Consider the following 25,793-nt stretch of genomic DNA (forward strand, 5'->3'; position numbering starts at 1 on the left):
GGGCTTCCCTGCCGAGCAGCATGAATCCTGGGATTGCTTTCTCTGTGAAGTGTGGAAAGGCAGGCAGGTTCAATTTTATTTAAAAAATCACGTTTTCACCGTCTCCGCCCCATACTTCCTTTCTGGGCGGGCTCGCAACATTTCTAAAATACTGTCATCCAGCAAGGACCCCACAATGCTGCACACTGCTATGGTGATAAGCATGAGTATGCACAGGCTGCTTGGGCTGTATTACAGCTCTCAGAGCTGGCCGAATGCCTTTTGCACCGCCCAAGAGAATGACATGGGAGCCGGAGAATATCCTATGGCATCAGCAACAGCTCCTCCAGCATCAGGGGGATACTCTACTGCGGGGGCAGCAGGACAAGGTAGAAGAACAGGAGGATGCCATTGGAACAAGAGGGCGAGTTCCTGGATCACCTGCACAGCATTCAGTGCCACTTCTGGGCTCAGGAAACCAGTGTGGATTGGTGGGAGAGGATCGTTCTGCAGAGCCGGGGTGACCAGCAGTGGCCATAGAACTACCAGATGGGAAACCTTTTTTGAGATCTGCATGAAACTGACCCTAGAGCTGCAGCAACAGCATGCCAACATGCTGTGCCCCACACCTGGTGGAGAAGCAGGTCATAGCTACCATCCAGAAGTTGGCCACCCCAGAATGTTACCAGTCTGTAGCCAACCAATCCAGTGCAGGGAGATCAATCGTTGGGACCATTCTCTACTAGGTCATTGATCAGGTGCTGTCTAATTGGGTCATGAAGCTGTATAATGCTCAGGAGATTACTGATGGCTTTGCATGCATGGGGTTCCCAAACTGTATAGGGGCAAGTGATGGGACCCATATGCCTATCTTTTGCCCCCCTCTCCCACCGGGCTGCAGAATTTATAAACAGAAGAGGGTACTTCTCCAAGCTTCACCAAGGACAAGTGGACTCCCATGGCAGCATGACAGACATAAATGCAGGGTGCTCTGGAAGCATCCACAATGCTAGGATCTTTTGGAACTCAGTTCTATTTAGATTAATGGAGAAAAGACTATTCCCCCTCAGAAGCACTGTGGACATTAATAGTATGGAGGTTGGGCTGATTATTCTGGGAGACCAGGCTTACCCCCTGATGCCCTGGCTAATGAAGCCATACACTTGTTCTGGGACAGAAAGAGGAGACATTTTAACCATTGCCTCAGTAATTGCAGAATGAGGGTCGAGTGTATATTAGGTCATTTGAAAGGCAGATGGTGCTGTTCATGGAATAGCTTGGAAGCTGCAGAAATTTTTTTCCAAGCATTTTAGCTGCACATCATGCTTCTATGCAATATTTGTGAGAGCAAGGGGGGAAGGAACCATGCTGATGGGTGGGAGGCTGATGTTAAGACAGACTTGCTTGGAGGTTCGAGCAGCCAGCAGAGTATCCCCTAGAGAACACTAACAGCTGGGAGAATGCTGCCTGGGATGCCTGTTTTCATATTTTGAGTCTTGTGCCTGAATGTGGCAGCCCAGGGGGCTTGTGCTGGGATACAGACATTGCGAGCACTGGGGGATTGTGTGTAGGTGATTGAAGTGTGTACTTATGTAAAACCCTATGAATTATTTCAGCTTTATTTAAAGGATTTTCTGTGTTAAATGCAATGATGACTCATAATGGATGCATTGTGAACTGTTTTTGTTATGAAACAACAGCAAAAACCAATAATAAGGTTTTAATGAAGCCAATAGAAAAAATAATGTATTTGTATTTGGAAATGCATTTAACTAACCAATCTACTAGCTAACCAACTGTATACAAACATTTCATTAATGCAACAGTGTGAACATTTCAAATACAACACTGGGGGGTGGGGGGTTTGCATAAAGTCACAAGCGAGAATACACCTTGCCTCTAGATTCTGGGGTTGAGTGCCATGGCTCAAAGTTGTCAAAGGTGCCGCAGAGGTCCCAGGAGTCAGTGTTCTCGGTGCCCAGAGTTTGGATCTGAGAAGTGAATGGCATTCTGGCTCAGGACAGCATCCATGAGCTGCCTCTGCATCTGTCTGTGTTTTACCGTGTGCTCCCTGGCCATGGCGATGTTGACCTTAGCCACAGCCATGCTTTCTCTGGTCTCTGTTCTTGGCCACTGTCACTATCTCCTGGGAGAGCTGCATTTCTTTCTCCCACTCAGTCCTCATGTACTGCCTCCACCTCTCAGCCAGTCTGGTTTTCCTTTGTGACTCAGCCATGCGTTCTGCAAATGTCTCATTGCGAGTCTTCCTTTTTCTCCCCGTCAGGTTGACCAGCCTGTCAGCAGTATATAGAGGCCTTGATGGTCTGGCTGTTGCAGGGATTGTGGGAGTAAGGGGAAAAAACAGTTGTGTACTGTTTATATGCCAGACAAATCCTAATAGCTTCTTTGTATATCTTTTCCTCCCCGAGTCTCTTCCCAGTCTTGGGGGAATCTCAAAGATGGTCAGTGGTTTGCATGGAGAGAAGGTGCTGGCTGCATTTGGATTTCAGTGTCCTGTATCTGCTTTCAGGCTGTTGGTAGGGGTGGGGGTGGTCAGAGCTATGTTCCAGGTTTGCTTTTGCAGATTTGTTTGGGCACTGGAGGCATTTCTGTGGTGTCTGTGGTGCAAAGGGAGGGCTATGGGGAGCATCAGGGGGCGAGCTAGATTGTAATCCTCTTTACATCCCCTTTAGGCTGTCCTGACTCTCAGTGACATTATGCTGAGGAGGGTGACGAGGAGGCACAGAATGGCCTTATTCTTAAAGGCAAAAGGCAGACCAGCGACATATGGTGTGAAGTTATTCACCAGGATGGCCCCCCAGAAGTGCTGCAGGAGTGGAAGGGGCTTGCAAGCTATGCTAGAGGGTGGGGACTGGGCATGCAACTATTCTGTATAGCGTGCTAAACAAAATTCAGCAATTTCTCAGTTTTAAGTTCTGCTATACCTCTCCTGCAGACATGGAGACAGCACAGAGAAAACCGGAAAGGCCCTGCTATGGTTACAGGTTTCAGAGTGGTAGCCGTGTTAGTCTGTATCAGCAAAAACAATGAGGAGTCCTTGTGGCACCTTAGAAACTAACAAATTTATTTGGGCATAAGCTTTTGTGAGCTAGAACCCACTTCATCACATGCATGAAGTGGAAAATACAGTAGAAGGTATATTTATACATAGTACACGAAAAGATGGGAGTTGCCTTACCAGGTTGGGGGGGTCAGTCTAATGAGACAACGTAATTATCAGTAGAATATCAAGGGAAGAAAAATCACTTTTGTAGTGGTAATGAGGGTGGCCCATTTCAAACAGTTGACAAGAAGGTGTGAGTAACAGTAGGGGGAAATTGCTATGGTAAAATTAGGTTTTGTAGTGACTCATCCACTCCCAGTCTTTATTCAGGCCTAATTTGATGGTGTCCAGTTTGCAAATTAATTCCAGTTCTGCAGTTTCACGTTGGAGTCTGTTTTTGAAGTTTTTTGTTGAAGAATTGCTACTTTTAAGTCTGTTATTGAGCGACCAGGGAGGTTGAAGTGTTCTCCTGTTGGTTTCTGAATGTTGTAATTCCTGATGTCAGATTTGTATCTATTTATTCTTTTGTGCAGAGACTGTTTGGTTTGGCCAATGTACATGGTAGGGGGGCATTGCTGGCATATGATGGCATATATCACATTGGTAGATGTGCAGGTGAACGAGCCTCTGATAGTGTGGCTGACGTGGTTAGGTCCTATGATGGTGTCCTTGAATAGATATGCAGGCAAGGTTTGTTGCAGGGTTTGGTTCCTGGGTTAGTGTTTTTGTTGTGTGGTGTGTAGTTGCTGGTGAGTATTTGCTTCAGGTTGGGGGGCTGCTATGGTTATCCGCTAAGCTGCTTGTTACATGGCATTTGTACCTCAGTCTGGTCTGCCCATGCAATGTGCACTCATACCTCGGGTGAACTATGAAAACTAACCCCAATTATTTTCCTGTAACCAATGTCTCAACAAACTGTGGGATTTTGCACAAATGAATGCTTTCGGTATTCAACTCTGCCGTGGGACGGGGCACAGAGGGTCAGGATATGTGCCATTTTGAAATAGCAAAAGGGGGTAGGGAGCAGGAGGGTTCTAATTCACATCTGCCAACAATAATAATAAATTGAAAGGACAGGTTTCCAACCTGCTGAAGTTCCCTCCAAGGGATCTGATTCTTCGGTCGCAGCCTGGTTTTCTGGCTGGGACTCTGGCTCCGACAAGACAAGGCAGGAATCAGGGTCCATTGTAGCAGGTCAGGATTGGGGCGGGCTTTCCAGCTGTCCATCGTCAGCATTCTTAGTCCCAAAAAGATCCTGGTTTTCCAGGGCAGCTCCTCTCCGGCATCCACCTTCTCATTTTCCAACTGGTTGAGCCAGTCATCGTGGGTGGAGGGCAGAACACAGGCAGCAGGCTCCAAATAGTGCCTGGGAAGGGTCATACTATAATCATGTAGAAGCCTGTCCAGTTCATCAAAAAATGGACAGGTCACATGTCCCCTGCCAGATTGTCTCCTTTTATCCCTCATTTCAATGTATTTTCTCCTGAGCTGCTTGCTCTATCCAGCACTGGGTGGCAACCCACTCATGGCTCCTCACAGACATCTGCTTTGCAGTGTCCACAAAAAACTGCTCATTCCTGTAGCTGGCCGCAAAGAGCTTCCTGAACCAAAGCTGCTCCCCTAGATGATGATGAGATCCAGGGTCTCAGCTGAGATCTGAGGGGCTGCACAAGGCATGATGTGGGCTTCTGGAGCCCTATCGCAGTGGTATCACCAGAATGATACACTGGGATCCAGGAGCAAATAGCAAAATCTAGCTCTGCACCAGCTTTTAAAAGGGGGAAGGGACATCCTGTAAACTTGATCCCAGGGCAGGGTGTGCACACAAGTAAACAGACAGGTCAGTAATGGTCAACCTGCAAAGCACTATGGGATTGCCAGTGGAAGCATACAAGAAGTGGTGCACAGCAACTGCATGCACACAAACAAAAGACCAAACTAATACAATTTGAAGTGAACCTAGTCCACTGGACAGGACAACTCCAGAACACCTGATAGATGTGGGATTAATACACAGTGATTGGTTGTGTCATGTGTACACAAGTGTTTTCAAACCACATTAATTTGATTTGGTCTGGATTAAAACCCCCATGTAGACAAGCCCTTAATGTTTTACCGCAATGACTGGGGACCCCTTTCTATAGATTTTCTTGGTTATTTCCCTTGTGGTCCACAAAGGGAGGAACCTCCTTCAGCAAATTAAAGGAAGGTATTTTCTCATTAATCTCCAGCTGGGAGCAATACCTATGTTCAGCTGAGAGAGGTCCCAGACAGACTGAAGAGAGTTTGGACTGAGTGGAGTTTTGGCTGGTCGACTAATAACTCATTGATTCAAGTACAATTTGTAAATAAAGAAAGAAACAAATAAAGAAACATTAACTTCTAACACACAATACCCAGCTTGATATTCATCACACTGTAAAAAGTTCCATGGAATCAAAGAAAGCAGAAGGCCAGCAACAAATTAGTATGTGTGAGGGGCTACCCAGTTTAATGCACAGAGTGCAGAGTGCATGACTGCTTGGTTGATGGCTAAGTGGTGTATGTATACACCTGATGCAATCAGCTCCAGGCTCTCACAGCTCAAACACAGCATCCTGAGCTGAAGGGAAGGAGCAGAGAGAGAGAAAGAGAATTATGCATGGTGTTTCCCTTTGACCTGTGTGACTAATTGGAGTCAGGGCCTTGGAGGGCCGTTGCTATTAGGATGAGAAATTGAAAGTACAAGTCAGGTATATTTTTGGTGTAATCTCTTTTATTTACCGAAACGAATGACCCACATTGTCCTCTTTCCATTAACACAGGAGGAAACAAACAGCAGGCAGTTCCCTTACTCAGCAATCTTCAAGTCTTCCACTCCATTGAGTTCTCTGCTCAAGATGCCCAGTCTCTCTGCTTCAGTCACGGTCACATTCACTGCTATTGTCCTGTCTTTCTGTCCCTCCAACAGACACAGCTTGCAACTGCTACGGTTGCCCTGTGTCTCCAACCAGAAAACCGCCTCAGTTGACACAGTTTAGCTCTGCCCTGCCATGCTGCCTAGTGCCTCAGGTGGTCTCCTCACAGCCCGAGCTGCTTTGCTTCATAAAGATGCTTGACTGAATTGAACCTGAAAGAGAGTGCTTGGTACAGCCATTGACTTTTTGATGTCTGGGAATTGTTTTTGGATCAGAGAACCCGCTGCTGGCAGCCATTAGTACATCAAAACATGATTGAGCAGCCCTACCTACAAACTGCCTGCTCCACTGCTCCACTCCTGCTGAGAAAGCCTATCGCTAAGATGGAAGTTATTTCAATGGCTGTTACAGATTTTAATGTATTAAAAAGTAATTTCCTACAACAACAAAATTCCCCATGCCTTCCTCTATGTGGCATATAAACACCAGGACTAGTTTAAAATATTTTAAACATGAAAATCTCTCTGACACTATAAAAAGTTAGTGAGTGAGTTTGTTTAATCCCATTTCCTATTTGAAAAGGTCAAATTTAAAATGGAATTATACAAGATAACTGAATCATGAACTGTTTAATTTGCAGGAATGAAGGCTTCGCACCAAGTCCCTATCTGAAAGAGATCTCCTGGGATGATGATGAACCTGGGTAAATCAACATCCAGCCACTCAGTGCTTAAATTTTCACCTCACCATTTTAGGAAAGACCAGGCCACATTTCCAGAATGTTTCACTGGTTTATGATTATTCTATGGCTTTCTGAGTACCCTGCATAAAGTGTCATGAATTATATCAGCTAGACTATATCTTTATCTCCTTGCTGTATACATATTTAATGAAAAAAAATTATCGGTAAAATACTGGCCCCACTGATATCAATGGAAGTTTTGCCATTGACTTCAATAGGGCCAGGATTTCACCCTACATATTCTCACTTCACTATTAAGGCCCCAACCTTGCAAACATTTACATATGTAAGTAACATTATGCATGTGAGTAGTCCCATAGAAAGTAACATGATTTTGTTTAAATGAAGCCTGCCAGATCAGACCCATTTTTTTAAGTGTCTTTGGCCCTGATCTTGCAAACACTTACGTTGTGCATAAAATTAAGCACTTGCCTGAGTGTTTGCAGGGAGCATTTGAGTAATCCCATAGACTGTAAAGAGGTTTGTCTGAGTAAGCGGAGTTGGATCAGGCCCACAACTTTTTTGTAAAATGTGATCATATAATTTCCTATAATTTCCTGAATGCCGTAGAATGCAGTAAAAATTAGAATCCTAAATTATTGGTTTGTTGTTGGGGTTAGGGAGAGGAGAGGGGAGGTATTTGCTATGTTGTAACTTGTTTTGGCATGTGCTATTTTAATTCTGTCCCTGATGTTAAAAACATTTATTGGACGATTTTGAGCTTGTGGGGTTTTGGAAGATTTCTGTGTAAGCTTCAATGAGGCAATTACAATCTCCTCATAACAACTGCAGCAGAGAGGTTCAGCCCCTCTGCCTAACAGGACGAGCCGAGAAAGTGTTTAAGTCTTGCAGCACACTACGTATTATCACAAAGGGGGCGAAGCCGCTTTAGGCTCTGCTCAGAAGTCTTGTGAATGCCCTCTGAGCAGGCTCCTGATTTTTCAAATGATAATTTTTAAAACTCAAGTTAAAATTTCCTCCCACAGCTAGCCAAGGCATCACTACTTATAAAGGACTTTCTACCTGCAACATGTTCATTTGCAACATTCAGCTGCAGCTCTAAAACTGAGGTTAGAGTATTTTACCATGGGAAAGTGTGTACTTTTTTCACCCTCACCAAACCAAAAGAGAAATGGAAAGAAAATGAAATATATCCTCAAATTTGCCTAAAGGGGGAAAAATCCACTTTGGGCTGAGCCTAGCCTTAGTTCAGTGTGAATACATTTAATTTGGATTTTGACTTGAGGAAGGTCTGCGTATTTAATCATGATTTCAATGGGGTGTTTCGTCTTTGTAGGAGAAACTCCAGTGGAAGTGACCATTCATCAGAAGAAGAGGAGAGCATTGCTAAGCATGAGTGAGTATGTGGAGTGTTTTCATGTGTAAATCTTAAGCTCTTTGGGACAAGGGCCATCTTTCCATTAGATGTCTGCACAGTGCCTAGCACAGTGGAGCCTTTATCCCCCTCTCAACCCTTCTGTGATACAAATCATCCTTATTATAAATAATCTTCCATAGGCTTCCAATGGAATGAATATGTTTTCACCCAACAAAGCAGCAGATGGGGAGGCTTTTAGAAAAGCCTGTCTGATATCCCGATAAAAGGGGGTGCTCACAAAAGACTGATCCCTGTGATGAGGCTGAGGGGAGTTTCACTTGAAAACATGTATGAAGTAGCTGTCTCCTGCATCTGGGAGCTTGCCGCTCATGAGCATATTATGTAAGGTAAAGCCTGCCTATCACAAAGAGGTTTGAACGTTGTAGAAGTTATGCTTTTCAGTTGAAAGTCCCCCCAGTGTGGGGGTGCATGCAGGGCTCTCCATGGCGAAGTTACCAAAAAAGAAAGTATCCTCACTCTCTGAAGGCTGCAGAGCAGGGTGCCATGCTGGCCCCAATTAGAGCCGGGTGAAGAGGGCCAGAGGAGTGGGGCTATTTACATAGATTCAGTGACCCGAAGCCCCTGAACAGGGAACGTGGAGAGGCAGCGGCCACCCCAGATGCTTAATTTTAATGATCCGAGATTTTATTAAAAACACTGGTGAGGAACTTTGTGTTTGAAAATGGACCATTCTTTAACATGCTGCTGCTACTACTGGGGGCTATGCAAGATAGATAATTCGAAAGCTTTTTAAAAGCAAATTTGAAAATGAGGCATCTTGTATGGGTTTTTCATTGGTCTACTTTGCCAAACCATTATTCGGAAATCATGCTGTAAACAATATTTCTTGTTGTAGCTGGTACGCTGGTGATATCTCCAGGGCCCAGTCAGAGGAACTGCTGCGACAGAAGGTACTGGAAATATCTTTATTAACTGCGTTTAAACCCCTCTCTAAATCTATTGTTATCAGTGCTGCTCCTCGCCTCTAGAGGGTGCGAATGTTCTTTAAATAACTTTAGTATTACAGTGAGAGTGGCAGAAACTGACATAAGTATTAATGTAGTTTGGAGATATAGGAGTAATTAGGTTGTGGGTGAATGTAAGGTCCCTAGAGGTGGCTAAGTAATGACACTAATCTAAACTAGGCAAAGGGCAGGCAGTGCCCTCCCCCAAAGCTCTGCCAGTGGCTTTCATTCCTGACATACAATACTCTACGTTGCTATTTCAAATGTTGGTCTTTTTGGAGCACAGACTGCCAATCAGAGAATACTGTAGGGGGATTCTATGATGTGTACAAATGGAAACGACTGGACAATGGCATTGCCATATTCTGTTCCATCGGAGACATGGCATGTTAGCCGCTAGTACACTTACCTCTTACACCTCCGAGCTCCCGTGACACTCACTCCTTGTGTACTGCCTGTCCCATTGGTGCTCAGCCACTTGCAGCTCACACCATGCTCAATGGAGCCATGGCCCAACTTTCCATCCAGCTGCCTGCACCAGAAGTTCAGAAAGGAAGTATAATCCTGGCAAATCACTGTGTATTTCTAGGAGGAAGGGGGCACCAGTAGAAGGACTAGTCACCTATGGTCCAATCAGGGGCTAAACAGTCCCAAACCCCATCGATCTGAATGGGACATGAGGTTGTGCAGCATCTTGCAGCATTGAATCTTAGACTACAGCTGGACTTGTAAGTGTCTTGTTCCAGCCACACACCAACCAAATTCCAGCACAAGACCAATGTCGCTCCTACATGTACTGCTAGGAAAATCCTATTGGGAACCAGAATCTCAGCACCTACCTGGGAAACCATCGTCAAAAGCAGAAATCTATAGTGCCAAACTGGGGGATGGGAAAGAGGGAAGAAGTAGGATTTAGCTGCCGCTCACATTAAAAATAGCCTAAAAATGAATATGCACTGAAAATCTCTCTAGCTGTTTAGTCACCCAGATATACTGAGGCAGTGGAAAACTGATGTGAGTTTAAGGCATTATGGAAATGCATCAAGGCAAAGTTACAAAATATTTCTCCAATAGTGGGTGTTTCTTGTGATGTTTTCCTTCCGTTTTAATTATTATTATTAGGGGAAAGAAGGTTCTTTTATGGTTCGAAATTCAAGCCGAGTGGGCAAGTACACCATGTCTGTATTCAGCAAGGCTCTTGAGTGAGTATTCAAAGGATTGCCTTCATTTCCATTGTCCACTCCATGGGTTTGTTCCTTTGGGGAGTCGGGTTTCTTCATTTGGGGAGTCATTCCATACCAAAGTTACTTCACCAGATCTGGGCTGAACTTTGGGCAAGTTTGGAAACAGGCTTTTAAACAGTATTATCCCTCTAAACCCATCCGTCCCTTTTGCTGAGTCCAGTGCTATAGTGACAGAAAGCACCACAAAGAGGTGTGCTCATTGCAGGGGAGAGAGAGTAGGGGAGAGCTGGTAGATATATTATTATTTCATTGCCAGCTGAACATGGAGCATCTCCAAGGATATGTTGTATGGGAGATGAATGTAATGGCTGGAAGGAGAGGGGAAACTGAAGAGAGAGAGAGACAGAGAGAGAAATGGGGAAGCGGGGGGAAGATCAAGCTTGGGAGAGGTAGGAAAAAGGAAGGAGTGGTTAGAAATGGAACTGTAAACATTCAGAAAAATTGCCTTAGAGGATCAAACCACTGGTCCTTCTAGTCAAATGTCCTGTAATCAGAGGTGGCCAGTACCAGATGCAACAGAGGAAGATATAATACCCTGATTCCTCACCACCATTGTTTGCATTAAATAACATTTAGACACAATAAATCCTGTATCTTGGCAGGGAGTTAGACTATATGACCCTAACACTATGGTTCTATGATTTTCATGGGAAAAGTTTTTTCCTATTCCTAGGCAGTTAGTGTCCTGCAGTGGGACAGCCGATATCCCTTATAAATATGACCAGCATTTTGAATACTACGTATTGGAAGCTACGGAAATATGGAGAATTTGTAACACGTAGTTTTGTAAAGGGACCACTCAGTGCAACAAAAATAACACTTCACTCACAGGACTGCAGGCTGGGGAACTTGCTGCTTTATTCAACTGCATCACAATAGAGTGGGAACACACAGAACAGAAAGTAAAGGAGGGCTGGAGTGATGCTCTGGAGGAGGGCTGGAGTGATGCATCATACTCTGGGTGGCCCAATTAACTTTATCATAGCCCCTTTACTAGAGTAAGTATTTAGATACCACTTATTAAGCAAAGAGTCCCCTTAACTAAATGACAGCTGATAGCAGCAAAGAAAAAATATTATCAAAATTGTAACTGGTGCATCATGAGTCTGGTGACTACCTGTCTAATTAACTAAATAAGACTTGGACTTTACAGAGTCCACTTAACAAGGCTCTTACATAAAGAATACTTTGTGCTATTTTTCAGAGATAAAAATGGAACTGTCAAACATTACCATGTGCACACAAACTACGAAAACAAATATTATCTGGCTGAAAATTACTGTTTTAATTCAGTTCCCCAACTTATTCACTATCATCAGCATAACTCAGCAGGTAAACCACGTCTGTCTCTCCTTGCCCCTTCTGGTGACTCTGAATGTGTTTTTCTCCTATCATATGTTTTTCTCCTACCATAGATAGATTTAGAGAGACTCAGGTTGTTGGGTTTCTAGTATTTATGGTGAATCTCTTGCTATACTGAATGGTCTAAATACTAAGAATAAATTTACCCCCCTTTTAGGTGTTGATCTTGAGAATTTGTTCATGGGGGGGGGTGTTAGTTGTCTAGGATTTTTATTATTATTATTTAAGAGAGCTGCATGTATTGTGATCATTAACTGGCTTTCTTTGTAGGTATGATTACAAGGCTTCGACATGCTGTGACTACAAAAGCAAATAAGGTCCCATCGACATCATCCTTAGGAAATGGTATGGAGATGATTTTCCCTTTTAAAACTATTGTCACTGTTTGCCACCTGTCACAGCACTGGTTGAGCTCTCCCTGCTGGACACTCACCAGACTGCTGTGAGGGAATCCAAATGCTGAATCCTCAAATCCTCTAATCCTCTAGAGTAGTGGTACCCAATCTGCGGGGCGCAGAACACAGCTGCGGCCCATGTGTCATCCTCAGGGCCATACAGGTAGTATATATATTGTGTGAATGCAGACTACATGACACAGAGAGAGCTGCATATGTGGCCCACAATGGTAAATAGGTTGAGAACCAGTGCTCTAGAGTCTAAATGGAGTCCAGGGACTTCCCCTGGCTTGGGGGCTCTAGGCACACTCTTGGGATGAAGATTCTCTGTTTAGCACTCGCTTCTGAGAGCTGAGACCTTGTGGTCCAACTGCCGAGCCTCTGCAACCAGGAGTGACCCTCCCAATTCCCCCTCCCCCGCCCCCTTTTTATGCACAGCCCTTCCCAGAACTCCAGCCTTGTAGGCACTCTGGGTAAACAGGTTAACCCCTCCGGGACATGTGGTAGGTGTTGTACATAACTTACACAGACAGATTTTGCACAAGATTCTAAACTACCATTGCTCTTTACTTAAGAGAGAAAGGACAAGAGGGTACAGATCATTTAGAAAACACTGAACACCCCGAATGCAATGCCCTACTAACTCACCTCTCCCTTGGGGTCCATCAGAGTTCAGGTGGGCTGGGGTCCCCACTTCCCCATCAGGCTCCTGCAGCAGCTTCCCTCTGCTTGAGCTGGTGAAAATGGCCAAAGACCCCCAGGAAAACGGCTCCTACCCTTTTATAACCTTCCAGTCCTTCTGTCCTGTGACTCCTGGATCAGCCTCCACAGGTGATCCCAGACCCCTACCAGATGACTCTGTGGCCAGGTTACCTCTCCCCTGACAGACTATTTTTTCCTGGGTAGGAAGCTGCCTATTGCTTAGGGCACTTGTATTTGAATAGAGGACCACCCAGATTTCACAACCCTCTATTGCCAGTCCTGCGTCACTCCCATGGAATTTCTGTCCAAGATGAGGTAAAAGGACAACAGAGAAGACAAAGGGCTGCACATTCCAAATAGAGTTTGATAAAGACACAGAGAGAGAGTTCATAATCTCACACAGAATTCCTTAGGTTGTACAGATAGATTCCTCACATTGTCACACCACCATAATTTGTCAATAAAAAGAAACCATTATGATTTTCCTTACTTCCAATCTTGGCCTTATAGAAGGCTGCAGAAGCTTTAAACTCTCTGGTTGGCAGTCACTTAGATCCACCTCTGTGTCAGAGGTAATGCAGAACCACCCTGCAGCACATAGAGTTTAGAGAGGGATTGTTCTTTGGTGATCAGTCCCTCCCTTGTATGGGGAGTGCACAGGTGCATTATTCTTAATGCTAGTGTAGTCACCACCCACCAGCGCATGCAGCCTACTCCCAAGGCAGCTATGTGTGTGGATGTTGGGAGGCCGTGGGACCACATTCCACAACTCCCTCTGGGGTCAAGTGACTGGCTCCTTGTGCACTCCCTCAATCTGCACACCCATGCCACAGCCATCTCAATCTGGCCCTTTCTTATTATGTTCTAGCACATTATGTGGTGGGATTGCATTTGTTTGTAAAGCCAACTGAAAAACAGCCTGGCGATACTTCAATTGTTTGGCCCAAAAGTCCTTCATAAGTCACACAAACTTTGTCTGATTTTGTGAACTAACATACCTCAGCTGTGGTATCAAATGGCACTCTGGGGTTGTGCTGCAGGGTACCCATTTCTGCTGCCACTTGCAGACAAAACCCATAGACTTCATGTGGCACACTTTCATGCATTGCAAAAGAAACAAATGGACACCTTTAGGACCCCAGGACTGCATATATCAGTCTGGTAGCTAAAGGGGATTGCTTCTGTCCCTCTAGGGATCTGGGAGCTGAAACGAGAGGAAATCGTCCTGCTCAAGGAATTAGGAAGTGGCCAGTTTGGAGTGGTGCAGTGGGGAAAATGGAAGGGAAAGTACGATGTTGCCATTAAGATGATTAAAGAAGGATCAATGTCAGAAGATGAATTCATAGAGGAAGCTCACACCATGATGTAAGCTGCACTTTGCTTAATGAAATAACATTGCAAATAAGGCTCTTCCACAAGTCATCTCAGTAATATAGAATAGCCATAAGAACATAAGAATGGCCATACTGGGTCAGACCAAAGGTCCATCCAGCCGAGTATCCTGTCTACTGACAATGGTCAATGCCAGGTGTCCCAGAGGGAGTGAACCTAACAGGTAACAATCAAGTGATCTCTCTCCTGCCATCCATCTCCACCCTCTAACAAACAGAGTCTAGGGACACCACTCCTTACCCATCCTGGCTAATAGCCATTAATGGACTTAACCTCCATGAATTTATCCAGTTCTCTTTTAACTCCTGTTATAGTCCTAGCCTTCACAACCTCCTCAGGCAAGGAGTTCCACAAGTTGACTGTGCACTGAGTGAAGAAGAACTTCCTTTTATTTGTTTTAAATCTGCTGCCCATTAATTTCATTTGGTGGCCCCTAGTTCTTATATTATGGGAACAAGTAAATAACTTTTCCTTATTCACTTTCTCCACACCACTCATGATTTTATATATCTCGATCATATCTCCCCTTAGTCTCCTCTTTTCCAAGCTGAAAAGTCCTAGCCTCTTTAATCTCTCCTCCTATGGGACCTGTTCCAAACCCCTAATCATTTTAGTTGCCCTTTTCTGAACCTTTTCTAATGCCAGTATAGCTTTTTTGAGATGAGGGGACCACATCTGTATGCTGTATTCAAGATGTGAGCCTACCATGGATTTATATAAGGTCAATAAGATACCTCCATCTTATTCTCTATCCCTTTTTTAATGATTCCTAACATCCTGTTTGCTTTTTTGACTGTATACTGTATGGACGTCTTCAGAGAACTATCCACGATGACTCCAAGATCTTTCTCCTGATTAGTTGAGCTAAATTAGCCCCCATCATATTGTATGTATAGCTGGGGTTATTTTTTCCAATTTGCATTACTTTACATTTATCCACATTAAATTTCATTTGCCATTTTGTTGCCCAATCACTTAGTTTTGTGAGATCTTTTTGAAGTTCTTCACAGTCTGCTTTGGTCTTAACAATCTTGAGCAGTTTAGTATGATCTGCAAACTTTGCCACCTCACTGTTTACCCCTTTCTCCAGATCATTTATGAATAAGTTGAATAGGATTGGTCCTAGGACTGACCCTTGGGGAACACCACTAGTTACCCCTCTCCATTCTGAAAATTTACCATTTATTCCTACCCTTTGTTCCCTGTCTTTTAACCAGTTCTCAATCCATGAAAGGATCGTCCCTCTTATCCCATGACAACTTAATTTACGTAAGAGCCTTTGGTGAGGGACCTTGTCAAAGGCTTTTTGGAAATCTAAGTACACTATGTCCACTGGATCCCCCTTGTCCACATGTTTGTTGACCCCCTCAAAGAACTCTAATAGATTAGTAAGACATGATCTCCCTTTACAGAAACCATGTTGACTTTTGCACAACAATTTATGTTCTTGTGTGTGTCTGACAATTTTATTCTTACTATTGTTTCAACTAATTTGCCCGGTACTGACGTTTGACTTACCAATCTGTAATTGCCAGGATCACCTCTAGAGCCCTTCTTAAATATTGGCGTTACATTAGCTATCTTCCAGTCACTGAGTACAGAAGCTGATTTAAGGGACAGGTTACAAACCATAGTTAATAGTTCCGCAATCTCACATTTAAGTTCTTTCAGAACTCTTGGGTGAATGCCATCTGGTCTTGGTGACTTGTTACTGTTAAGTTTCTCAATTAATTCCAAAACCTCCTCTAGTGACACTTCAATCTGTGACAATTCTTCAGATTTGTCACCTACAAAAGACGGCTCAGGTTTGGGAATCTCCCTAACATCCTCAGCCATGAAGACTGAAGCAAAGAATTCTTTTAGTTTATCTGCAAAGACTTTATTGTCTTTAAGTGCTCCTTTTGTATCTCGATTGTCCAGGGGCCCACTGGTTGTTTAGCAGGCTTCCTGCTTCTGATGTATTTAAAAAACATTTTGTTATTACCTTTTGAGTTTTTGGCTAGCTGTTCTTCAAACTCCTTTTTGGCTTTTCTTATTACATTTTTACATTTAATTTGGCAATGTTTATGCTCCTTTCTATTTACCTCACTAGGATTTGACTTCAACTTTTTAAAAGATGCCTTTTTATCTCTCACTGCTTCTTTTACCGAAAAAAGTCATCGAAAAAGAAGTTCCTCCTCAAAATAAAACCATAAGTACCACAGGCAACTTTAGATATAGGCTGAGTATGTGACCACCTAGGGCATCACATTTACAGAGGCATCAACAGAATAGTAGAGAGATTGCTGGGGTTACCAGTAACCAGTGTTATACTGCTCTTCAGCTTCACTGACTGCTGAGCTTCTACATGTGTGATTTAAACATGTACTTTATTATTGAAACGCCTCCTTCAACATGCATGTATGGAATTATCTATTTCTGTCATCAGAAGCAAGTGGGAATGACCTATGCATGAGTAGGTGGGACATATCAGACCAGTGAATGCATCTGCAGTATATTTCACGTTGGCAATGGGGAGGTAACCGCCCCAATCTCCGCAGTCAGATACCAGTTTGCAAGTAGTTTTATTCAGGGCATTTCAGGTATGTCACAACATAAGGAAATGTGCTGTGCTCCTGTCAGTTGGCTAGCTGAAATGGTTATAATAGCTGATTCTACTTTGCTACATTCGCTTAGTAGGAACATAGCCACTTTTTGAATGCCTTCTAGTGACCTGGGATGACTCTGTTACGCCGTGCTTCAGTTTCCCCTCTTGGACTCCTCAAGAAGTCAAAAAAGGCTTCTCTTTGTTCAGTGGTACCCCTCCATGGAGGCTGGTTTTACTAGCAAAAAGTTCAAAATGAGGCTTCCCCAGACTTAAGCTGGGGACAACGCATCCTCCCCGAGGTACTGTCTCAAAACTCTCCTAGTGTCTCAGGATCTTCCCTGCTTCAGCAGGCCAACCTCAGCCCTTCGTAGCTGGAGCAACTCCCCTGATTGCATGATCTTCCCTGCAGGAGTCTTTCTCACTCTCTGCCACAGCTTTCCCTTCATGTTTCCTGCCTTCCTCCGGCTTTTTATAGAGATCAGCTGCGCTTTGTCTGGCCCATATTGAGAGGCTGTTAATAAGGCACAGGTGGGCTGGACTAGTTCCCTCTTCAAGGGCCTAGTCCATTCTGTGGCATGGAATCCTTAAATCTCAGTTGCCAATACACTAACTCAGCTTTCTCCGTGCGTGCCAGTGGGGCGGTGCACAGGCTCAGAAGTCTGCACTACTGGAACCTAAAATAGTCAGTTTCACCATTCCTGATTATTTGTGCAATTGTTTCATGCTAGCATGGAGAACGAAATTAACCTCTGCTTGAAAGGGAAATTTTTAAGTCTGAGATTTCATTGATCAAACCCAAACTTTACTAACTAGGCTAGAACTCTTATTAATTATTATTTATTTGTATTGCTCCAAAAGTTATTTTACAAATGTCAAGGTAATGATAAGGAATAAAAGCTCACAACATAGAGTAACATATTTATTTCTTAATTTTTTGTTTCAGGAAACTTAATCATCCCAAACTTGTTAAGCTCTATGGGGTTTGCACAGAGACATATCCCTTCTATATAGTGGCAGAATATATGGCTAACGGCTGCTTGCTTAACTACTTGAGGAGTCACGGAAAGGAACTGCAACCCTTTCAGCTGCTGGAAATATGTTATAGCATTTGTGAAGCTATGACTTTCTTAGAGAGCCAGCAGTTCATTCATCGAGACTTGGTAAGCTCTAGCCGGGTAGGAGGAGGAGATTTAGAACCTGATTCTGTGTTCTGTTACTCCTATTTTATACCAGTGTAACTCACACTGGCATAAAACAAGGGTAATAGTGTGGACATGTAGGCCACTGGAATAGAAGGTTCTGTTTAGTGGTGTTTTGTTACTATTATAAGAACAGCTGCTGTGTCAAGAACTTGGACCGTTCAGATTTTGTTGTAATATGCCATTATTTTACCCAGTTGTGTCTTGTTCCTTCTATTATTCACCCTGGTTTTATAGTGATCTAGCTCTCCTTTACACTAGTGTAACTGAGAGCAGAATCAGGACCTTGTATCTAGGCCCACCGTTTGTGCAGGAGTGTGTGTGCAAGAACACTGGCAGACAGGGTCGGGTGGAATCAGATTGGTTATGGTGTGAGATCACTGAAAGAGAACTCTCCCTAGCTCCTGGAGACTCATGTTCCAGACTCAGTCATGACATTGTGCGTTTTAACTGTAGCCACTGGAAAATGTGTGAGAATCTACAATATAGAGAGAGCTATATTTTCAAAGGAGCCTCAGCCCAACATCTCCACCGCCAACCATCATTTTAAATATTCGTTTTAGTGTTTGCAATTATTTATTTGTGTACACAAATCAAGTAACTGGACATGTAACTAACCAGTTTGGACATTCAACTCCGAAATCCAGGATGCCGAGCAGTTTATCAGTACAAAATTCAAGTTATAAAGGCAATTTCTGAAAATTTGTTACTGATTGTTACAACCCATAGAGAGCCAAGAATAAAAGCAGAACTTGGCTTTAGGAGGTGAACCATATCCCTGGGATTAATAACCCTCAGGGCAGGGATGATAGCTCTAGGTAAATGCTCACATAAATAAGTCTGTGCAGATCGGTGCTTTTCTGGCCTATTCATTGCTCATACTGCTTAAATTATCTCTCAATATTCCATTCTCTTTATAATGAATAGTAAATAACCAAGTCAGCATTCTCCTATTATACACATGTTGTTCTTGCTTTTGATGTACTAGCAACTTTTGATGAGGTGTTACCTAATGGCTAGAACACTGGTCTGGGACCCAGAAGACTTGCCTTCAATTCTTGGCTCTGCCACTGGTTTGCTGGGTGACCACCCATCCCTGTGCCTCAGTTTACCCATCTGTAGAAGGGGGATAATGATACTGATTTCCTTTGTAAAGCACTTTGAGATCTATGGATGACAAGTGCTATAGAAGAGCTAGGTATTATTATCATTACAAATTAAAAATAGTGCATCATTTTTTAAATCAAAGAACTTCATGGATATACGTGATGAGGGCATAGGCAATGTGGTCTAGTAGTCACATTTACACCATGGTCTGCATGTGAGGAACAGTGGTCACTGAGCAGGAGTTGCATGAATCACAAGAGCCAGGTTCAGTAAGCAAGAGTTGGGGTCAGAGTCAGGCCGGGGTCAGAGAGCGGAAGTCGAGATAGCACCAGTCTGGAATCAGGGGGCAGGAATCAGGGTCAGAGTCAGGCTGGATAAGAGATCAGGAGACAAGGCAAAGTCTGGAGTTGCAGCAAGCCAAAGTCTGTGTGTGGTTGTCCAGACAACTTCCTGGGGCATCCCCTGAGGCTAAACAGGGGCACTTGGCCAATCAGAGGGCGGCACGTACTTGGGTGGTACTTCCTGCGGCACCTACTCTCCACAGTTCCCCCTGACTGTAACTGTCCCAGGCTCTACAGACCCAGGTTCTAGCCCAGGGACCCATACAAAGGAATTCTGCAGGAAAGAAATACTGTTTGAAAATAACCAAACTCATTTCACTTGGATTTTGGTCACTCAGTCTGTTTTCTTGTTTTCCCACTAAAGGCTGCTAGGAACTGCTTGGTTGACAGTGATCTTACTGTGAAGGTGTCTGACTTTGGGATGGCTAGGTAAGCTACAGATTGAATCTTCAACCACTGTAGTGCAATAATGTCAATCCTAAATGGTTTATTAGTGTTAGTCAGCCAGTGCTGCCATGAAACCAACAATGAATGAGCTGTTATTAATAAAGTTAAACCATAGGGACTATCTAGTTCTCGTTAGTCCCATTGAGTTAATGATTGTAACCCATTCTGGGGCTTTCAATGAGACGAGAAACAGAAGGTGCAGACTCCTGGCATTTCTAAAGGTTAGAGGGCAAATGTAATGTATGCACATCACTGTTTCATGCTTGTCAAAGAAATCTTAACAATGTTCTCTGTGTGCAAGAGAGTTTTTATAATGCCCCCTTTGTGAGAGATTCATGTGGGTTTCTGATCCCTCTAGCAAAGACATGATAAGGAGTCCCTTGATAACTTGATTGCAGCAACATACCTCTGTAGCTTGAGGTTAGTGTTTCTATCGGGTTACCTCTGGAGACCTGGGTTTCTGGCCAGGCTTTGTTCACAGGCTTGTTGGGGAGTTGTTGCGGGGCATTCCAGGCAGAAGCAGGAAGCAATATTTCACTAGCTATTTGTCATAGCCTGAAGACTGGCTCTTCCCTTGCAGGTATGTTCTGGATGACCTATATGTAAGTTCATTAGGAACTAAGTTTCCAGTGAAGTGGTCGGCACCAGAAGTTTTTCATTATACTAAGTTTAGCAGCAAGTCGGATGTATGGGCCTTTGGTACGTATGGGATTTGACCTTTCATATTGGAGATGCTTAATAAGCTCAAAAAATGCAAACTTGACTGCATATTTGAAAAGCCAAAAAAATGACTGACAGACTTTAACAACTACTATGCAAAAGTCTAAGATAGGTATTTACTACGTATAGTGTGTATATTCTGCTTAATATTACCATGCAACAACAATAGACCAAACTGATGTAATCTTAATGGCTTCTCTGTGGGTGCACAGACTAGAATTTGGTCCACTACCCGTATGTTGTACAATATGTGTGTAGTCCAATGCCCGGGGTGGGTCGCTGGAGCAGAGACCGAACCTGAGCCCTCTGGCTCTAAAAGCACCAGCCTCTAGTGCCTAAGCTAAAAGACCTGTTCAGTTAGTTCAAAGGTTGTAGCAGATTCAAAAATCTCAAGCCTAGCCTGTAGCATGGAAGAGCATGCCATACTGTGTAATCATGGGATACATGTGCAATGCTAGCTTCTTGCCAGAACTTAGAACATGATGCAAACCTGTTTCCAGCCAGGAGAGCTCAAACAGCTGATCTTCTCATGGCAACCTGGCACTGAGCTGTGGTGAACAAGATAGAAGAGAGGTTTTTCCAAATTCTTCTTTCTTTCAGCTCTGTCTCCAGCTAGTCACCCTATCCCATTAAAAGAAAGACTGCAATACTGAAAATGTTTTGCATGTGCCCTATACTATTATGTTATACAGCAGGAGTTGGCAACCTATGGCACGCGTGCCAAAGATGGCACGCAAGCCGATTTTTAATGGCACGCTGCTGCCTGCCGGGTCCCAGCCGCCGGCCCCGCTCAGCCCGCTGCTGAACCCAGGCCAGGACCCTGGCAGGCAGCAGAGTGCCATTACAACTCCTGCCCGCCCTGGCCCGCTCTTCTCCGCCCCCCCCCCCGGGGACAGGGTGAAGAAGCTTGGTTCTGCCGGCTACTGCTGCAGGGCAGGCAAGCTCCTGCCTCTTCCCCCAGCGTGCTGGGTTCCTGCCCCTCCTCCTCTCCCTCCCAGCCGCCGATCAGCTGATGGCCCTTTCGTGGGAGGGGGAGAAGCCAAGCCGCAGCACGATTGCTGCTTCGGGGAGGAGGCGGAGAAGAGGTGGGGACGGGGCCTTGGGGAAGGGGGGTGGAATCAGGGCATATCCCCTCCAGCCCCCTGCAGTGAGCCGCTCTGGGCAGGGGGTTGGGAACAACTCCACGACCCCAGCCCACACCCCCAGCCCTCTGCCCTGACCCCTGCACCCCCCTCACACACTCCTAGCCCTCTGCCCTGACCCCTGCACCCCCCACAACCCCAGCCCTGACTCCAGCCCCCCCACATACCCAGCCCCCCCACACCCCATGCCCTAACTCCTGCACCCCCCTCACATGCCCCCAGCCCTCTGCCCTGACTCCTGCACCCCCCACACCCCATGCCCTGACTCTTACACCCCCCACATTGCCACCCCCACCCTGAGCACCAAACGGGAGCTTCTGCACACACACCCCCACATTCCCACCTGCACCCCTTGCACCAAATGGGAGCTGCTCAGATAAGCATTCCACCCTCAAACCTCCTGCCCCAACCCTGAGCCCCCTCCCTCATTCTAGCTCTTGGCCAGGCCCTACACCCCAACCCCCAGCCTGCTCCTTCAACCCCAGCCCTGTGCTCAGTGCACTCCCACCCTCAGCTCAGTGCAGGGAGAGAGGAAGACAATGGGCTAGAACCAGGGAGAAGGTAGGTACCCACTCTGTGTGAGCAGGGCTGGGATCCCAGACTGGCAGCGGGCTGAGTGGCAGCAGGCTGAGCCGCTCAGCGCCCTGCCAGTCTGGGGTCCTGGCCGCCAGTCCCGCTCAGCCCACTGTTGGTCTGGGGTCCCGGCCACTGGCCCCGCTCAGCCCGTTGCTGGTCTGGGGTTCTGGCTGCCGGCCCCTTGCCAGCCAGGGTCCTGGCCACAGGCCCCGCTCAGCCTGCTGCCGGCCTAGGTGAACTGAACCCCAGGCTGGCAGCAGGCTGAGCGGGCCGGCGGCGTAAGATCAGCATTTTAATTTAATTTTAAATGAAGCTTCTTAAACATTTTGAAAACCTTGTTTACTTTACATACGACAATAGTTTAGTTCTATAATCTATAGACTTATAGAGAGAGACCTTCTGAAAAATGTTAAAAATGTATTACTGGCACGCGAAACCTGAAATGAAAGTGAATAAATGAAGACTCGGCCCCCCACTTCGGAAAGGTTGCCGACCCCTGGTATATAATTAAGACTAAGATTTAGTAACAGGTATTTTTAGTAAAAGTCATGGACAGGTCATGGGCAATATACAAATATTCACGGCCCTGTGACCTGTCCATGACTTTTACTATAAATACCCCAACTAAAACTTAGCAGCTCCTGGGGCCCCAGGGCGGACTGCTCTGGGAGCCCCGAGGTCACTGATGCTCTGGGGTGGGGTGGAGGGGCCGATGACTAGCCCCTACTCTGGTAGCAGGGGCTGACTGCCCCCCACTGCTCCAAGGCCCATGGGGACTGCTGCTCTGATGGTCTCTGGGGTGGCCCCTGGGACCGCTGCTGCTCCGTGACCACTGCTGCTCTGGCGGCCCCAGGGCCAGCTACCTGGGGCTCCTCCAGCAGCGGCCGGTGCGGCTGGCCCCAGGGCCACCCCAGCAGCTGGCTCCGGGGTCAGCTGTTCGGGCAGCCCTGGGGTCTGCCGCACCGGCAGCTGCGGAAGTCAGAAGTCACAGAAAGTCACGGAATCCGTGATGTCCAAGATCTCTGTGACAGACTCGCAGCCTTATATATAACCACTGTAAGTACTTTGGGAATCTTATTTAAGTCTTCTAACACTAAAGGACTAAATGTCCCAGTCCCTTAAAAACATCTGTAAAATCACGTGAGAAAATCATCTACAAAATGCCCATAGTACTTATTCTATATTATTTTGTAAAGTTGACATAGGACAATTCTTAAATAGTCATGTCTTGGGCATTATCACTGAACAACCCCATCAAACATCTGTATCATTCAACTTCACCTACCACTACAACAGCATGTTTTTTGCCATTGAGTACAGCATCACTAACACTAATATCGTTCATCATACCCTGGATACAAATCAGCCCCATACATTTGCTAGAAAAATAATTTTTGCTAGAAGTTTCATCTGTTATTACCATTCTGATAGATGAGTATTGCTTAAGTGTCTTGATCTGGAATGGTTTTTCATTAAATTTCTTGTCTTTCAACCCTGGAAATTTCTGCAGGGATCTTAATGTGGGAGGTGTTCACTTTGGGAAAGCAACCCTATGAACTGTATGATAACGTTCAAGTGATTGAGAAGGTTTCTGAGGGATATCGGCTTTACCGACCACAACTGGCCTCAGAGACCATATACCAGTTAATGTACTGCTGCTGGCATGAGGTATGTACATTGGTCCATATGCATTGGAGATGTTATCTAAAACAATTGATGGGCTTCATGATGGTCAGCTGAAAAAAGCAATACAGGAAACTATTTCTGTTAAAGAACATCGATTGTAGAGAGAAACTAGCTTCCATAAAGCCCTCAACTACAGTACACCAGAGGAAGGGCCCATAATTAATAAGAGGACAATGTGTGGAAAATTAAGCATGAAGGAGAACTAGCTGATTTTCCTTTTAAGGAAGCTGTACCATTCACTTATGACGATAACTTTAAAATATGCCTCAAATTAGATGACAGATTTAGAATTTGAGTGATTCATCATAACGTCTCTATGCCTGAAATTCTAAATGTTAGAGCACTGTCAAGGTTTGTAGGTCAAACACTGATCATTCTGTATCCATATTTAAGTTTCTCTTAAAGATCAATGCTGCCATGCCGCCTAGAGAACAAAAAAATTCCCAATTTATTGTTCTTCTTCCTGCCTCTGTTTATCTGTCTTTAAACAGTGATATGTCCCTTCTTGAGTGTCTAGTAACTGCCTGGCACATTATTGGTGCTACCATAAAATGGTGATTGTTAGTTTTTATATGACTCACACCAAACATGACAAAAATAAGTTCTACTTGAACAAAAATTTTAAAGAGAAAGAAAAATGAAAACAATAGCAATAGAAGAAAAAGATTTAAAGCATACAGTGGTTGGAATCATTAATTGCTTTGCCACATAAATGCCATTACCTCTCCATAATTCTGCATGTTTGACCTAAGAAAAATGAATATGTTACAGTAACTATGTTATATTTTCAGTGTTAAGTAACCACATAAGTTGTTTTGTTTTCATATAGCTACCAGAAAAGCGCCCCACATTTCATCAACTCCTATCAATTATTGAGACACTCAGAGAAGATGACAAGTCTTGAAGACAAGTCCTCATCATGTGGCTTTTGAATATTGGTTGGCATATCACCAGTTTACTTTGTGGGAGCTAATATTTTTGTGCAAATTCTGAAATCTGACTGACTTCAGATTTGGCTGACTCCAGCAGTATTACATTGGTTTTTCATTGTCTTTTAATTCGCAGTGCTTTGACACAGAGTAAAGAAGAAAGCTCTTGTGATGTTGTGGTGACTTAGTATTGTCTGAAAGAAGAGCGTAGAAGTATAATACTGACGCTGTTAGTATGAACCCCCCCCATAGTACTTCACAAGCAGAGAACTATCCAGTAATAATGTAAACTCTTTCAAGGTTTGTTGTGGTGTTGGGTTTTTTTAGGTCACAACAGGATTTTATTAATCTTTATTTGGAAAATGTAAACATGGGCAATACAAGCTTACTAGGTTTTCCCATTATCATATTAGATCTCAGGGTATTTTCTGTTATATAAACCTGAGGTTGGTATTATGGGTCAAATTCATACCTGGTGCAAGTGGCTGCAACTCCAGTGGCATTAGTGTTAACTTCAATGCTGTGAATGCTATTGCCAGTGAAACAGCACATCACTTTGGTCACTAGGGCCTGATCCAGTTTCCCTGCGGTCAATGGGAGTCTTTCCATTGACTAGTGCACATTGGATTGGGCCCTAATGACAGTCATTGTTCATTCTAAACTAGATCTGTGTGACATTTGAAATACAATTATGGGGCTGCTGTTGGCAGTGATATGTTCTTATTCCCTATTTAATCCCTGATAATGCAAAACTATCCTTGTCTAAAATTCCATGAGCCTTAAACAGACTGGTTTATTGAAACATCAGTATGGGATCTGCAAGATCAGATACCTGACGAAGACATCACCATTTGAAATGTTATTAATATAATGGCATGACCAAAAAATTTCACACGTGAGTGCTTGAAATTTGACTCCTAAATCCATATTTGGACACTT

General features: G+C 44.4%; 1 protein-coding gene across 1 annotated transcript in view; it reads left to right on the forward strand.

Annotated features, from left to right (window-relative positions):
* BMX (BMX non-receptor tyrosine kinase) overlaps window positions 1-24,941 on the forward strand; it is a gene marked incomplete at its 5' end in the record, with an annotated part of 37,212 nt that extends 12,271 nt beyond the window's left edge. The window contains 12 exons of the mRNA XM_084644147.1: window positions 6,581-6,643; window positions 7,980-8,039; window positions 8,917-8,971; window positions 10,148-10,227; window positions 11,474-11,601; window positions 11,902-11,976; window positions 13,922-14,093; window positions 17,651-17,867; window positions 19,719-19,783; window positions 20,382-20,500; window positions 23,750-23,907; window positions 24,755-24,941. Coding sequence (XP_084500273.1) covers window positions 6,581-6,643; window positions 7,980-8,039; window positions 8,917-8,971; window positions 10,148-10,227; window positions 11,474-11,601; window positions 11,902-11,976; window positions 13,922-14,093; window positions 17,651-17,867; window positions 19,719-19,783; window positions 20,382-20,500; window positions 23,750-23,907; window positions 24,755-24,829 — 1,267 coding nt within the window. The 3' untranslated portion in view covers window positions 24,830-24,941. The remainder of the gene's footprint in view (window positions 1-6,580; window positions 6,644-7,979; window positions 8,040-8,916; window positions 8,972-10,147; window positions 10,228-11,473; window positions 11,602-11,901; window positions 11,977-13,921; window positions 14,094-17,650; window positions 17,868-19,718; window positions 19,784-20,381; window positions 20,501-23,749; window positions 23,908-24,754) is intronic.
* Window positions 24,942-25,793: the final 852 nt, after the last annotated feature.

Source organism: Lepidochelys olivacea, assembly GCF_965140295.1.
Source record: "Lepidochelys olivacea isolate rLepOli2 genome assembly, chromosome: 1".
NCBI classification, from domain to species: domain Eukaryota; kingdom Metazoa; phylum Chordata; order Testudines; family Cheloniidae; genus Lepidochelys; species Lepidochelys olivacea.